This window comes from Antennarius striatus, chromosome 14 (genome assembly GCF_040054535.1).
Source record: "Antennarius striatus isolate MH-2024 chromosome 14, ASM4005453v1, whole genome shotgun sequence".
NCBI classification, from domain to species: Eukaryota; Metazoa; Chordata; class Actinopteri; order Lophiiformes; family Antennariidae; genus Antennarius; species Antennarius striatus.
In genome coordinates, this window is record NC_090789.1 from 4,700,921 (window position 1) to 4,717,973 (window position 17,053).

Consider the following 17,053-nt stretch of genomic DNA (forward strand, 5'->3'; position numbering starts at 1 on the left):
TGAATAGAAATATATATATTTGTGATATAACTATGGAGCCACTGAATTGGAAAATCAAATCAGAGCATTCAGAGGAGGAGGGCTAAACAGAGGAGGGCTAAAAAAGCAAGACTGTTGCCATGAACATAACTCCTCAAATTTGCACCAGTTGGTGGAAAAAGCACAGATTCAATGTCGTCCGTCTTGCCAAGGCTTTTTCACAGACTGGTGAAGGATGACTTTCAATCCAACGAATGTCTAAAGTGAATGGAGTGACTCAGATGTCCGTTTAGTCCTAGAATAATATTCAAGGGAAAACAGGTGTCAATGGGTGGCCAGACCATCACGGTGGGAACGCTGAGAGGAGTGGGGGTTGTTGTGGAAAGGGGTCTGTAGCTCACGTGGACAGGATCTGAGCCGTTCAAAGTGATAGAAGGGAATCTTAAAATCAATTTTTTTTACATGACAGAAAGACAAGGCAGAAATGCAAAAAATGCAAATGTAGCAATGCTACCGTTATCCGTCAAAACTGTGAACGTGCACACGCATCGCATCTCCACAAGGACCTCTGATGGGAGACTTCCATTCCCGCACTACTTGTTGTGACTACGTACAGCAGCATTCCTGTCCTATCATGGTGCATGTGAAGCTGTGAAGCAGGCCCGGCCCGCCTGCTCTCCATCAAGTCCCCGTCACGAGCCCCCAGGCCGGCAGCTCCCAAGCTCCTAATTTGCTGCCTGGAGTTAGCGAGAGGTGATCTGGTTAGTGTTAAACTACATAATGATAAGATCCAGGTCTCCTCTTCTTTTACGTCTTCATTTTTCCTATTGGACCAATGGGGCGGACTGACACACACACACACACACACACACTCTCAGATGTGGTGGGTGGGAGGGAACCTGCTTGAACTCACACACTTATTCGCAAAAAAAAAAAAAAAAAACCCAACACAGGCACACAGATTGTGTTCGCTGCCCCACTACTTCCTCCAAGTGAAACACAGAAGATGTATGACTTGTCTGCAGCTTGACGCCTGCTGTTGCGTACCTCGACAATTTCTGGAGTGTGTAACAGATAATGTGCATACTGTGGCAGAGTGTGTGTCTGGCGTGGCTCACGGCTGCTATAGTAGTGCCTGAATTGTGCCAGGACTGTATTTCAGCAGCAGCATGATGCGATCGCTGCTCCTGTCCTCAGTCTATCTCCTAATTTATTGTTTGCATTTCATATGAAGAGCATTTCCAAAGTTGTATTCGTTTAAGAAAATCATATGTTCTTGTTTAGATTTTCAATCTTTGATCCTTTTTTTTTTTTTTTAACTTTCAAGAAAAGCAGTACTTTTTAAATAAGAAATACGAAACCAATACTAACAATGACATCCACAGATTGGATAAGGAGAATGAAATATCAGAAGCGAGATCATAATTTGTGAGCAAAACATCAATTGCAATTCAATTATAAATACAAAAGCTTCAAGGCTGTGTTCTTATTATTGGATGAACGCACACCTTCCTGTCTGATTCTACTGTGTGGATTCACATTCATTCAGGTTCTGGTAATGGACCAGAAGTCCAGTTGCTTCTCATTTAGCATCTATTTATCTAGTGAGCAGTTTTTTATCGTCTTCCAGTTTTTATTGTGAAGCTTCGTCGAAGCCCACCGTCTGTTTCCATTTTTATTAAACAAAACCTCTTAATAAACTATAAAATAAACTCTTCGTTTTTAAATTTGTGTTGTAACAACATTGTTTTCAGTCCATGAAAATCCAAATATCCTTAAAGTAGAGGTAAGTAAATTGCTGAACAATTACAGTTTTAATGGGCTTTAACCTGTCAAAATTGAAAGTCAAACATCCCATTTATGCATTTATGTAATGACGGTAAGAAAGAAACTATTATTTAACAAAGGCATCATAAAAACCTTTGATTAAATTTGCTCAATTAAGGTGACTCATCCATACAAAAAAAGACAAAACCTATTGAATATATTAACCAATAAAAAAGTTACCAAATCATCCAGTTATCCAAAAGTAGACTTTTTCTTTCCTGTGGCTGTTGCATGACTGAAATTTTACCAGCGATATCTAAATTAACTGTGAAAAGTGAACTTGTTGAATGCTTTCAAATAGAAATCCTGCAACATTTTTTTCAGTGAAATAATTTTGGTAAGAACTACATAACAGTCCAGCTGTTATTTCTTTTAGTTTTAACTTTACAGACAGTCCTTGGACACGAGGCAGCGTGAGACTGTTGTTATTTGTCTTTGACTCCTAAGTCCAAATTGACATTTTAAGTTACAGTGAAAACTGCTTGTCCTCCAGTCGCGCCATCTGTTAAACTAGACTGTGTAACATTATCGCTCTGTTAAGAATCCTGGACGTGAAACCTGGTTATAACAAGTCATTTGAACCAGTGATTAATTGTCTGGTCTCAAAGCGACACCTTTTAACTGAACCTTAAACATTAGAGACTGAAATGATTTCAGAAATTGCTAATAATAGTGACAATAATTAATGATTACTTTTCTAGTAGCGCTGAGACGATCATAAGGCGTCAACTGGTGTTACACTGCCCACGGACTAATGCAGAAACCCGGTCAGGCTTTTCCCTGCTCTCATGAATCAAACAGGATGATCTTTCAACCCTGGTGTTGTTTCATTACAGGCTGATGAAGTAGTCGAGCCCCATGAAGGAGGGAATCTTGTTTAGCTTGGCGAAGCTGCCCTGACCTCAGAAATTCATGATTCCCATATGTAAAACTCTTTTTATATACCGTAAATCTACCCACAACAGTTTTCTTGGTCTTTTTCTGTTTGAGCTGGACTTGAGAAAGAAAAGATATTATAACCTGCCGCTGTACATTTTTGAACGATGAGTGAATGGTTCAAAAAGAAACCCGACTTATCACTGAATGAGAAAACCAGGTTCTTGGAAGGGTTCTGTTTCTTTGCTCGGCAATGGAAGTTGCAGCTGACTGAATGAAGGACACCGATGTGTGTGTGTGTGTGTGTGTGTGTGTGTGTCTGCGGAGTGGGGAGTTCAGTCAACCTGCTTTGCAATGCTTCCAAAATAAGTCCATCACTGTCTGTCCATACAGTATATCTGTCTTTCTGCTTCTGTCACTCCTGTCCCTTTTGCTTGTCACTGTCCAGCTCTGCCTATTATTCTTTTTATGAGCAGCATCTCTGTTTCCTGCTTTCTATCACCGCTGTCTGCCTGATGTTTCCTCTGCCTCCCTGCCCTCCTCCGCCTCCTCCTCCTGCCTCCCATAACCAAACATGTCACTCCTCCTCAATAAGTGTCCAGAGGTCCCTAATGAGGTAACATTCCTCTGGTCTGTTTCATCTCTGAAATGTGTCTCAGCTTGCTTGAGATCACAAGGAATGAGTTTTGAAAATTACTTCAAAATAAAAGCGGCTATATGTAAGTCCTGATGGTGGTAATAGCAACCTCTTGAACAAAGCTCACACATCCGAGGCTGCCAGGGAATTTATTTTAGTAATGAGATGGAGAGATGCCGGCACATATCACAGCTTTGGCTTTGATTTATGCCGCCGAATGAGGTGATGCCGTAATTTGTGCACGAGGGGAAAGCACACAGAGCCATTTAGTGATGGGATCCAGCTCTGTTCAGTGGCAGTCTCCCAGCCCATCTGGCTTCATTTACAATCCAGTTGAAGACACACACGTGAACATATATAAGGTTGTCTTGGTTTTTTTTTATTGGTCAGCCTTGATTTATGCCTATCAAAGTCCAAAGTAATTGGCTGACACTGGATGTCTTTTTGTAAGTCATGTTCAGGGGGCAAAGCTTCAGTGACAAAAAAAAAAAAAAAAATAGAAGAAAAAAAAAATCTGGAAAATGAGGGAAAACAAAAGGAATGCATGACGTGATGCTTTGAGAAGGAGCAGCAGAGTCTCCGCCGAGCTTCCACTTGTGTATTTTTATAACGGGCGCCTCTACGGCCAGCTATGTATGGTCGTGCCAAGTGCTTGTGTACACAGCATTGGCCAGGTCATGTAAATTGTAGATGAATAACATATTTGCCTGGATTGATTCAGTGGCTAGACAAAACACAGAACTGCAGTAACACTGTAAATAATTTTTAATAAATACCTGCTGCTTTTACTGTGCAAATTAATTTTACTCAGGTTGAGTATCGTGCTTTAAAAAAAGTTATTTTGTGATCATTTCTGAAGGAGATTACAGGCTTGATTTGCTTTTTTTAATGACTACTTTAAATACTTGTTTAAAAGATTATCAATCTTTTTTCAGGTGTTGTCTCATGGAAGGCCATCCATCCATCCATCCATCCATCCATCCATCCATCCATCCATCCATCCATCCATCCATCCATGCAGGTACAAAGATTTTCTATATAGCTACTGTTAGCTAAAGTCAAGTGCTATATCTGAGCTATCACATGTATCTTCAAAGAAACCATCATTTTTATTAACATTGCCCTTAAACGTCTCATAGATTTAAATATTAATAGATTTTGATGCGGTTCATTGTTACCATGGTGACACATAACTAAAATACCTCAAACATGAATGAGACGGACACGTGAGCGTCGTCATTATCTTTTAGTTGTAAGATATTATTATTTACACATTTTACAAACGGGCAGCATTTCATGACATTGTTTTAATTTTGCATCTGATGACAGATTTTATTAAAAGAGTTTAGTATGTTTGTGTATAATTTACTCAAGATGCACATTTGGAGGTAATGTGTTGTTGTGCAGCGAAATAACTGTAGTGAACGATAAAGCATTAAAGAGAACTTGGTTGTCAGGGTTTGTTATTTAGTCTGTCTGAGTTTCAAGGATGACTGAATTGGTATTTAATCAATCATAAGCCTCCAAGACATCCTTGAAAACTCAGACGATGTGAAAAAGTTGCATTGTGTCTGGAATCGGCAAAGAAACTTGAATGACAATGACATTTAAAAAAAAAAAAAAAAAAAAAAAGGACAGCAAAAAAAGTAATAAACCAACAGAATGAAAGAGGATGAGCTGAGCCAAGCATCTAGAGAGATTTTTTATTTCTTCTGCCTCCATCTTTTTTTTTCTTTTTTTTTTTTTTAGGTTTTGGATGGCAGCCTAAAAATGTGCCTGTCGCAGATGTTTGGACAGAAGGTGTTTGCATGCTGTTCATTTATACACTGCCATACGGGACACAGTATGACCACCACAATAACCAGTAAGTAACACTCTCCATGTGCACAAAGCCTCGCCAACTTCTACCGTCTGTTTTTTTGGAGGGAAAACGCGTGCCCCCGCGGATTGAGACGTACCTTGAAGCTCCTGAATTGCCCCCCGCCACCAATAATGGAGGTAATGGATTTTTACCGTTTTTGCAATCGCTTTGGGAGGAGAAGACAAAGTTTTCATCGGGGTTCTGCTGTATGTCGGCGTGTGAACGTGTGCACAGGTGTGAACGTGTGTGAATGCACAGATTGCTGTAGACCGGAGCTTGTCAAAACTCCCACACAAGCAAACTTCTTCATGACACGGTAGCTTTGCTCTGTTAGGCGCTACTGCGGAAAGCTACCCGGCCCATCTGTCATTCCACTCATGAAGGTGAACAGATTGTTTGCCTGAACCTGTTCCAAGTTTCTCGAGGTACCACTCCCACTACATATTGCAGGGGTGTAGCATCACTACTTTCTGCTGCATATTCATTAGCATCAGCAGTTTGTCAGAATTCTACCATCAATAATGGGTCTTGCTCTAAAGTGACCCCAGAATTTAATCCCCGATGTAAAAAAAAAAAAAAAAAATCTGTATGTGTTTATTAACTATTTGTGGTGTAGTTGTCCAGGAGGTGTTCCCACCGCTGTGTGTGAATTATATTCACATATGTCCATCCTAAAGGACCGTCTGCCATTCATTTGAATTTTTCCCTGTCATCACATGCTTGGAAAACACTTCTCTTCATTAATGTATCTCAGCTGTGCAGCACAGACTGATGCAGATCCAGACACATGCTGTTGGTTTTTTATGTCCTCAAGCCATACTTCCCTGCATGAAATCACAGATTATTTAGCAGAGAGAGAGAGAGACGTGAATGTGACGTCAAACCTGTACAGTACCGTCCAAGTTCCACATTTTTGAGCAAACATCATTAAAGTAAAGATGTGAATGTATCTTAATATTTTTTTCATTTTGTTGTATTTATAAAACAACTACTATATTGGATTTTTATCCAAAGTTTCTTAAAGTCCAGTGGACTGATTTAAACAACTTTGGACAACCATGACCTGGATGAATGAAAACCTGTTTCATTTACTGTTCGAGCAGGTTAAGATCTTACTAAATCCCAAATATCTATGGCTATAAATTCTCCTTCACTTCTCAAACTAGTGAAGAAATATTCCAGTACATCAGATAAAGAAATGTGGACAGAAATAAAGCAATTCGACTCCTCAGCCAGATATCAGACGTGTTTATTGTTGCTCCTCTAAGGACACATGACAGTTGAGGTTCCTTGCAAAAGACATTGCAGGAATATTTTGATGATAAATAGACGACTAAATGAGAATCACAAACCTTCAGACGACAAACCTGCTCTGTCTGGAGGAAATGGAATGTATGCTGGATAAATACCCAGATATCATCTTGTTATTCTCATTCTTATTCTTATTCTTATTCTTATTCTTATTCTTATTCTTATTCTTATTCTTATTCTTATTCTTATTCTTATTCTTATTCTTATTCTTATTCAATTGTCCAACTGTCTGCAAGTTTTCCCTGAACTGATTCTGCAAAATGACATTATGATTGGTTTTAATTCCAGTCGTTTTTCATCGCAGTCCTACTGCAGTCAGCATGAAATGTACCTGCATTGAATAACTACTGTGTCAGAGAGGTGGACATCACATTACTGTATGTCTGAATATGCATGGGTTCTGTTATTGGTGGGAGCCAATCCAAGCTGCACTGAATAACGCTCTTTGTTGAAGGAGCCAAAACTCTCAAAAAATATATATTTCTTAGACCGAGAGAGTGAAAGAGCTCAAGCAGAAAGTCAACATTAGTTTTAAGGCGATGCTTTTTTTATTACTAAGAAGTTGAGAAAAAGGTTATTGTAAAGTTCAAAACTTTGTCGGTGCTTTAAGATGAACTTATTTTCATAATATTCCAATTTTGTGATTCATAAAACAATTAAAATAAGTCCAAAATCTGATGTAATAGTTTCCAGTAGCCAATAAAAGACGTGACCAGATATTTATTGGAGCCCTTATTTAGGCTCCATCATCCGCTTTTCATAGGAAGAAATGAAATGAATACAACACAGTACACTTTGTTTACCCCCCACATATTTATTATTGACATGTAAATGTTCCCCTCTACCCCCTACTCCTGAGGAACATGGGGGGAAAAAAAAAAAAGAGTTATTAAAATTCAGGTAATGCATTCTTGTTTCTGAATTCTATTTGAGAAACGTTATTAATTTCATATATCAAGTTTGGAATGGCCATCTGTTCGTTTTGCACCGCTGCACCTCCCTCCATCTGCCCCCCGAGTTCCCCGAGCGCCGCTCTGCTTCTGGCGGGCGCCGCGTTTTTATGCACTCTGGCTTTTTGATTTGTCACTCAACGCTGCTCGGACCCATGTGACCAGAAGCCTTATGGGAGCTTTCATCAGGACCGGTGATGGTGACATCGCAGGTGATTCGACACACCGCTAAGGTTAAATAAATGACTTTGTCCAGCTATAAGCGGGACTGTCACCCCCTGTCACCTCAAAAAAACCAAACCGCTGTTGTCCCCTTTTCCTACACCTTCCCTTCCTCCTCTCTTCCCCGCTTTGTTTTTATTTCAATCTCCTGCCTTCCTCCTCCTCTTCCCTTCTTTGTTAAACTCTCCCTCTCCCTGCGGTGCTCTCTCCTCTAGCTACGACTCCCCCTCCCTCCATCCCTCCATCCCATTCTACCTCCCCTCTGTAAGTAGAGGAAGCAGATTGTGCAGTCGGCACAGTGCAACGTGTCCCTGCCACAGTTAATTTAGCATCTGTGCCTTCATGAATATGAATACATTTACATGTCCAGGATATAATTAGATGGTGGAGTGTGGAGAGGGTTCACGACACTCCAGGTGGGAAGAGAGAGAGAGAGGGATGGGAATGAAGGAGAGGAAAGAGGAAGAGAAAAGAGATGGGAAGTGGAGAAGAGGAGCAGGTAGGGCTAAAACAATCTCCCAGGCATTGTGACCTCTGCCGCCCAACTAAGCGCTCGCATCAATCACACAGAAATGGAACTGCATGACTGAGGGGGATTTAAATGCCTGGCACAGAGAGAAGTAGATGCAGATGTAGAGGCAGGGCTGTGAGGCCACTTAAGTTTACAGTTGTGATGCTGTAGCTGATGATTGCCTGCAGCTTGTGTGTCTGTTTGTGATCTTGTGCATGTATGTGCATGTAGATCCAAAAAAAAAAAAAAAAAAAGGTTCAGATTACGGTTTTTTTTTTAGCTCTTAATTCATTGTCTTTCTACAAAAACCATGAATGCGACTTATTTTTTTGGGTGGCAAATAAACCGAAAAAAAAAAAAACCAAGCTTGACTTGATTTTAATAGACGCCGCATGTCTGTATGTAAAGCAGATGATGATGATGATTGTGATGAGGAGGAGGAGGAGGAGGAGGATTCCAGTCCAGCTGGGCGGCTCCAGTTGTTTACTGGAAGTTTTCTGAGTAGTTGGCGTGATATCTGAAGTTGTGATCATGACACAAGGACGAGTTTTGTTCCGGAACAATGATGTAAAAAACACACAAAACAGCTGGACAAATGTAATCAGGAATTGGAATTGGAGTTTCAATTTCCAAGAGGAGCTTGGAGAAGAACGGCTGCATTGATAGGGCCAAGGCCAGGACCACCCCCCCACCCCCCCACCCCCCGGTGGGATTTAATCCCTGCTGGGTCTGGGAACGCCATAGAATCATAAAAAGAAGTTAAAGCGAGAATATAGTTGAAGGGGGAAAAAAAAAAATCCACTCTGGGGGCTGCTCTGCCACTGTGATCAGCCAAATATGAACGACTGAATTGCTGCGTAGATGAAAAGCGGAGGTATAAAGCAGACACGCTCTAATTATATGTTCTGTATTTGTGCATGTGTTTTTTTCCCTGCAGAAATTGCTCTTTTTTTTTTTTTTTTAATGCTTTTTTTAGTATTCTTAGTGAAACATGGCAAAGGAGCTCAGCTTGGCACCGGAGTACATAAGTCATTCACACTGTAATGTTTTATTTGCCAAAGCACTGTGTTATTTAGGCACCAGGGAGGCTCGGTCTCCAAAAATGTTTAATGTTGTGTAGTTTAACCATATGCCACTGTTTTACAGCAAGCATAGCCTGTCATTACACCCTGGTGCATTTGGGCGCTTTCCATAATGGATCCATAACGAGAAAGTTGCTGCGAATGAATAGCCAAACATCTTTGGGGATGTTTGTTTAACGCAGGTGTTATCCCGCTGTAAAAATGATGGTGAGACGCCACACGACAAGGTGAGTTTCTAGAAAGAGGATTCTGTGGAAGAGCAGTTATGGCAACTCAAATCTAATTTTTCCATCCGAACCTGACTGACATGACAAAACGGGAGCTCTGAAGTGACGCAGCGCATCTCCTCATCCATAAAACAAGTCATCGCTCCTGCATCAGAGATGCCCTTCATGGTGAAAAAACAACAGTCCTTAAGGTTAAAAGTCTGTGATAGAGCTCGCACCCCCCCCCCCCCCCCGCGTGCACGCCCGTGCCACTCTGTTCCTCGCCAAAAGCTCGCCGGGGGACCGAGCGAGGTAATTGATTTTGGATGCAGTCATGCAGGGGGGGGGGGGTGCCCTAGCCACTGCAGATAAGACAGAATTTCAAATCAAAAGTTATGTCTGCGCTGTGCATACGAATCAGATCAGGCCTAATAAAATAAAGGTATTAGAGTGGAGGAGCTGAGAGGAAGGGAGAGAAATAATTAAAAGGGACTCGCCGAGCGGAGTCTTCGCTTCGCTCTGAGGTCTCGGCGCCTTCGGGTGAGTTTGAAGAAGTTGTGGCTTTGGTCGGAGGTCTCCTGACTTTGACTTCGTGCCAACTTTTAAACAAAGGATCACGTTTGGGTTCGCTGGAGTGCATCGCTTATCACAAGTTAATACTTCAGTAATTATTTCATTACTTTCTTAATATTACACAGTTGTGTGCCTCTTGGAATGCGGTCCATATTTAAAGTCTTAATTTTTTAAGTCTGAACACAGTCTGAGCTGAACCAGTCGATCATGTTCCTTAACCAGACCTGCATTAATACTTTTTTTTTCTTTAATGTGCCAAATCAAAGCATTTCTTTTGACCTTTGCTGCTCTACTAGAGTATAATTTTATAGTTCTGATCCCTTACTAGGAACCAAATGCACCTGTGCACACTTTTAATGTTGGCTTATTGTTCACTGGATGCTTTTAAAAAAACACTGCAAGAGATTGTGTTACTTTCGTTATCGCTCCTGCATTTTCTCCATTCTTTTGAAGAGGTCAAAGTCCACGTCAGGCGTTCCTCTTTCTGCCCTATCAATAGTTGATTGATCGGCCATTTTGGTTGAAGTCAGTCTCTTTGTCTGTGGTCGGAAGCTCTATAAATTCTCTGGGGGAAAGGATTCATTCACTTTCTCTCTGTCTTCCCCTCAGGGCTTGTATTTGGATGTATCCCTAGATGCTCTTACCTTCTTGATTTGGAGCCATTAGGGGCTTTTTAGAATATTTATCTTTGCATTACTCTGATTATGTTTCTTTTTCTCCTGACCATTCTTTGTCTCATTGTCTGCCTTTTGTTTTGTTTTGGAGGGGTTTTTTTTGTAAGCTGTGCTTTTGGACTCTGCTGCTAAGGCACATATATCAAACTCAAGTGGGTTTTGTAACCTGACAAATTAAAAGGATTTATTTTATTACAGAGAAACATTTTTTGGTGCAATTGTAATGTTTGTAACTCGAATAAGTAATAAATGTAGAGTTATTTAACGTTAAGGAGTAGTTACATTTACTTTACTGAATTACTTCTTGCCCTTTGAGGACAGCGATTATGCTGATGTGACCCTCGGTGAAAATGAATTTGACACCCCTGTTTTAGGGAACGACACTCAAACACATGCCGACACCGGGCCTGGTCCAGCTGGAGGAAACAGTAAGTTAGAGAAGTTTCAAAAGATGGCATCATGCAGGAATGTTTTTCATCACAGCAACATATCCTGCAACATCCACACTTAACCTTACTGCCACCAACACACACACACACACTGACACACACACACACACACACACACAGACACACACACACACACACACACACACACACACACACACACACACACACACACACACACACACACACACACACACAAATAGTAGTATAGCTTGTCATAGTAAAACAACAACAGGAAAAGGGTCCAGGATAGCAAGTCACCAGCATGCCAGGAGGTTCTGGCATGCAGTGTGTGTGTGTGTGTGTGTGTGTGTGTGTGTGTGTGTGTGTGTGTGAGAGAGAGTGAGAGAGAAAGAAGTGTAACACACACACACACACACGCATGCATTAAAACACACACATGGACGTCGTGTTCCTTTCAATAGAATGTGTGCTCCTCTCATCCCTGCTGGATATTATCTGCTGGCTCTAGAATCAGTCCAATCCAATTTATTCCGTCCTTCACCCTTCCACAGTCATTTACGCCTCCTCTAATGTTCGTATCATTTAATTCCGCTCCCATCTCGTCCTCATTTTTTTTTTTTTCCTTGACACCACATTTGGAGTTGTTATTAAAAAAGGAACTCAAGTAGAAAAAGTTGTGAAAGACACCCGTTGCTTGATTTGTAGCCCCCACAATGAGTCACAAATTAGATAGTGAAGGAGGGTGACTAGTGAATGTCACCTTGTGAGAGGAGGTGACACCAAATATTTAATTGTTCACATGTGCACATATTAACATATAGTCAAAATTTTGAAAATCCCTTTCATGAGTAATTTTTCATAACTCAAGGATTCCAACCTTATTAATTAAATTTAAAACATTCTCAGGATGACCTTCTCTGAATTAATTTTTTTAAAAATGACCAAAAATTAAAGGAAAACAAAATAACACTTCTGCGACACATTTAACACACCGTGCGTTCAGCTAAGCCTCAGTGAATGTAAATATAATGTATTCAGGGTCATAATTCGTTATCACCAGCTTTAGAGCTCACGCCGCTGCAGTGACACACCTACTGGTTCAATGCCTTTCATAATATACCCTAAATTAAGCAGCATTACGAAAAAATGCCTGCAGAAAAAAATTTGTGCAATGGAATCACTGACTGTCACAATGATTTTTATTCCATGGAACAGATCGCTCACACTTGGAAATTAATTAATATTTACAAGATGACTGTAAAGTGTGAGATTCTGCTATATCTAACAGATTTTTAAAGGAGTAGTCAAAGTGGAGCAGTTAAAGTGTTAAGAGCCCAAAGTTGGTGAAAGTACAGCTGGTGCAAGAACACTGAGGTGACCTCGAAAAGTTGTTGCTTTGTCCTGGGATGGAGTTTGGTGCCAAGTCCTGCACCTGATTGTGAGCCTGGCAGCGATGCCACTGCAGAGATGGGTAGGAGTCCTGCAGGCCATCTGGGAAAGCTCCAGGAGAATCACGGCGGCGCTCATCGGTAGGGTTTGAGACCCTGAAAGGGAGCTGTCACCGTGAAGACAAATGCAATAAACAAGGGAACCTGAACACATCGGGACTCAACATGCAAATGCAGCTTAAAATTAATGTGTAACAGGTGAAATCAAACGTGATGATATACGATGAATTATAATAGTAAAGTTTGTCTTTCTATGTCAAGGTCATGTGATAAAGCCGGGGGGTACATGGATGGATGGCGCTGACAAAACCAGCATCACAACACTTTTTGCGACAAACACATAAACGCAAACATAAAATGTACACACAAAAAAAGGAAGGACTCATAAGTAATATTAAAGTCTCAGTGATAGAAGGTGGTGATAAAAAGAGTAGCGCTTCTTTGCCTTTGAAAACAAGTCAGAGAAGAAATTTACTCTCCTGATATACTTTGTCTTTGCAGGGCACCCTAATGGTTTTCACTTCATAGCGCCCCCCCCCCCCCCCCCCATTAAACCCTCAATAAGTTCATCACTTGAAAATGATTCAAGGGATGAAAAACACGTTTTAAGATGCTGAACTCGTTTTTTGTTTTTTTTTCCACTTAATGGTCAATTTAGGCGGTACTTACGTCTGTATGGCTCTGAAGTCTTTGAAATTTTAATGATGACCTTGATTCTGTGAATCGAATGCTCCGAAATGGAGTAGAGTGCACATCAATGCTTCTCCCTCATGTTTAAAGGCCCCCGTGCACCTAAAAGACAAAACTTTGGTTGTTGAATAACATCTCCAAGGATGCAGGTGGGTGGTGGATGTGGTAATTAATTACTCAGTGAAGATGTAAAGATTCTTTTAGAAGTCATGTTTTATGCAAAATAGTTGTTTGTGTTTCATTTGCCTTGATATTTAAAGCTGACTTGGATTTGTTTGACCTCCGGATTCAAAGAATAATTCTGAATGCATTTTAAAAGAAAAAGGAAAAAAAAGAAAATATAGATAGAAAAGACACCTGTGTATTTACTGACTTACTTTTAGGTTAATGGTAATGTATGTCTGTCAGGCCAATGTACTGTTTTTGTTTATGCAGATTTGGCTTAATTATCCTCTATAATGTATCTAATTCAAGGCACCGTTTGATAAAACCTCCTCTTTCATCATCTCCCCCCCCCTCCCGAAAGGGTTCATTGATCACACAGCACTGTGGTCTGTGTTCCCACCAGCGCCTCCACCATCTCTGCTTAATGTAGTCAATAATCGTAATGTGTGATCAGTGCAGCCCCCTGTGAAATGGCTACACAGCTGTGACTGCTTCATTCGACTGGTGGGTAAGCTGGGGGGGGGGCAGAGGAGGGGGGCCGCAGAGAAATTAAATTAACTAATGGATGGATGGATGGATGAAAGGATGGATGGATGATGGATGGATAGAGGGACGGATGGATGATCATAGATGGATGGATGATGGATGGATGGATGGATGGATGGATAAAAGGATTGATGGATCATGGTTGGATGATGGATGGATAAAGGATGGATGGATAAATGGATGGATGATGGATGAAGGATGGATGGATGGGTGGATGGATGGACAGATGAGTGGATGAAAAAGAGATGGATGAATGGGTTTACAGACTGACGAATGGATGGACGCATGGATGGATGGATAGATGTATGATGGATGGTTGGATGATGGATGGATAAAAGGACGGATAGATGGATGATGAATGGATGGATAAATGGATGGATGATGAATAGACAGACAGATGGATGGGTGGATGAAAGATAGATGGATGAATGGGTTTACAGACTGACGAATGGATGGATGGATGATTGATGGACAGATGGATGGATGGATTAATGGATGGATGGAGGATAGATGGATGGATGATTGATGGACAGATGGATGGATGATGGATGGATGGATGGATGGATGGATGGAGGATAGATGGATGGATGATTGATGGACAGATGGATGGATAGATGGATGATGAATGGATGGACAGATGGTTGGACGGATTCATGGATGATGGATGGATGGATGATGAACAGACAGACGAACGGACGGAGGGATGATGGGTCTCTTAATGTTTCTAAACCCGTTCAGGAGTAAAAACGTTGGTTTTACGTCTAACAGATGGGAGGAGTGACGGAACGACGGAAGAGTGGAGGTGATCAGGTTAGAGAGCAAGAGAACGAGGGGACGGAGCTTCATCCAGGCCTCCCAGAGGAAGGAGATTAATGGCATGTTCCTCTCCGTCACAGTGGCACTTTGTGCCAGGCACCCCCCCCCCCCCCACATAAAGCACACCACACATCTGGCACAAGAGTGGGCCACGGGGCATCGGTCCCTCTCCGTCCTTCTTCCACTCCTCCTTGGCACAGCCGTACCCCGAGTCTGGTTCCACTTCTCTCTTGAATCGCCGCTTCGGAGATGACCGTGATGTTCAATACGCCATCAGGAGGACGGCCATCTTTACCAGATGTATGTCTGTCACATAAAGCACTTAGTCACCAACCTACTGGGAATGGTATTCCATGTACACTAATACAATTACCGTGCTAGTGATAGGATTACTCTCACTTTGAATTCAAATGAATGCCAACAAGTTTTGGAGATAAACTATGAACTCGACCTCTCGGAGAGAGACGCTCCTCTTACGCATTTGATTTGCAAATATTTTCAGGGGAAACCCAACCGCTGCTGCGATTGCATCAAATACCAACCACTGACACTGAGTTGCATCCTCTTCCTGCACAGACAACACCGGGAGGATGTCAGGGTGAATACCGAGATGAACAATGCACAAGGCTTTGAGACCTGAAGGCTGAAAATTGCTTTTGCAGGCTGCAGGCGAACATGGTCGAGGTCTTCTTCTTTTTTTTTAAAACCGTTCGAACCAGCTTTAACCTTTTATCATTTTCTTCCTCCATTTTTTTTTTCCTGCATGGCTCAAACCATTAGCAGAGTCGGTGCATCATTCAGATGTGAACTGTGATACTCCTATCATCTGGTGTGAAAGGGTAATTCCAACCTGACACACGACGGGTTTCAAGACGCATCCCCGGGTGCCGTTGGGTCAAAGCTGCATTTGCAGTTGCGTGATGAATTTCGTTGACCCTTATTTTCCGCTGAAAATTTGTTGAGCCTTTTATGAATAGATTTCCATCAAACACACACACACACACACACACACACACTAGCAGGGGTTTTCTGAGTTCAGATGTTCGGTACATTGTGTTGCTGCCCTTTAACTTTAACTCCCCCTGATATGTGTGTTCCACTCCGATCAAACAGGAAATGCCGTAAAGAGACAGAGATGATTTCTAAGTCCACAAATACAACTTAGTTGAATAGTGGAATATGTGTGTGTTTATGTTACTGAGCAATGAGTGTGTGTGTGTGTGTGTGTGTGTGTGTGTAACCTCTCCGAGGGTTGGAGGTGATCAGTCTCTGGTGGATTACTGTCGGCGCCGGAAAGCGAGAGCATTTGACGGATCGCCCCCCCCCCCCACGCTCGGGACGCCACGTTCCTACACAGATGGCATAATTAACGGGAGGCGAGCCAGGGAGGGAAATTTATCTTTGATCAGCACCTTCGCGCCAGATTGTCATCTATGTTAATATGATGGTAGCATCAGTGCGCACGCGTGTACACACGCTTGCACGCACACACAGCAAAGAGATGGATGGTGATAGCATAGAGGCTAGGCAGCAGGCAGCCCCCAGGATATAGGGTTATGTGTGCATTCACACACATGCAGAAACATGAACACACACACACACACACAAACACACAGTCTCCTCCTAATCCTTTGTTCACGGTATGGCACTGCACCCCATCACCACCACCACCACCCACCGCGAGTAGGAGGGTTCCTCAGACAGAATCCTACATATGTTTGTGATGTGTGTGCGACCATCAAGAAACTTTCACACAAAAATGTCACGTCAGAGTTGGATAAAGACACTTTTTTTTTTTCCCATTCTGAAAATAAAGCGTATTAAGCGTAAGACTGTTAAGGCTGGTGGATGGGATCTTTCTTTGTTGATCCTCATCGTCTGCTTTGCATGTGCGTCAATGTGTCAAGAGTTACCACAGATGCGCTCTGCCGTGTGATACGCTCCCACCCAAGTGAGATATTAGGAGTAATGGCGTGTAGGTGTAATGGTTTGTGCCAGTGTGCCACAACATCTGGGCAATGGGCTGCCAGAGGAGAGGGAAGGGGAGAAAGAGAGGTAGAGGTTTGTGGTCTCCATCGTCCGCAATGTACTGTAGATTTAGGGCAATAAATGATGGATGGTAGGTTAATGTCAGTAACTAGAAAAAGAAACATAAGTCAAGTACACAAAGGTGACATTGAGGTAAGGAGGTAAAGGCAAGCCTTACAAAGGAAGTCAGTGATGGGGGAGATAGAGGAAGAGAGGATATTGGAGCGCGGTTGAAGTTTGC

At 41.9% G+C, this 17,053-nt stretch overlaps 1 protein-coding gene across 10 annotated transcripts in view; it reads left to right on the plus strand.

Annotated features, from left to right (window-relative positions):
* runx1t1 (RUNX1 partner transcriptional co-repressor 1) overlaps positions 1-17,053 on the plus strand; it is a 109,350-nt gene that overhangs the window by 12,676 nt on the left and 79,621 nt on the right. For 9 of the 10 annotated variants that reach the window (XM_068332709.1, XM_068332707.1, XM_068332714.1 and 6 more), the window contains exons 2-3: positions 4,255-4,340; positions 5,069-5,183. In XM_068332709.1, coding sequence (XP_068188810.1) covers positions 4,335-4,340; positions 5,069-5,183 — 121 coding nt within the window. In that variant the 5' untranslated portion in view covers positions 4,255-4,334. Of the gene's footprint in view, positions 1-3,560; positions 4,341-5,068; positions 5,184-17,053 lie in introns of those variants that run through there. The other variant, XM_068332708.1, reaches the window with a different exon arrangement.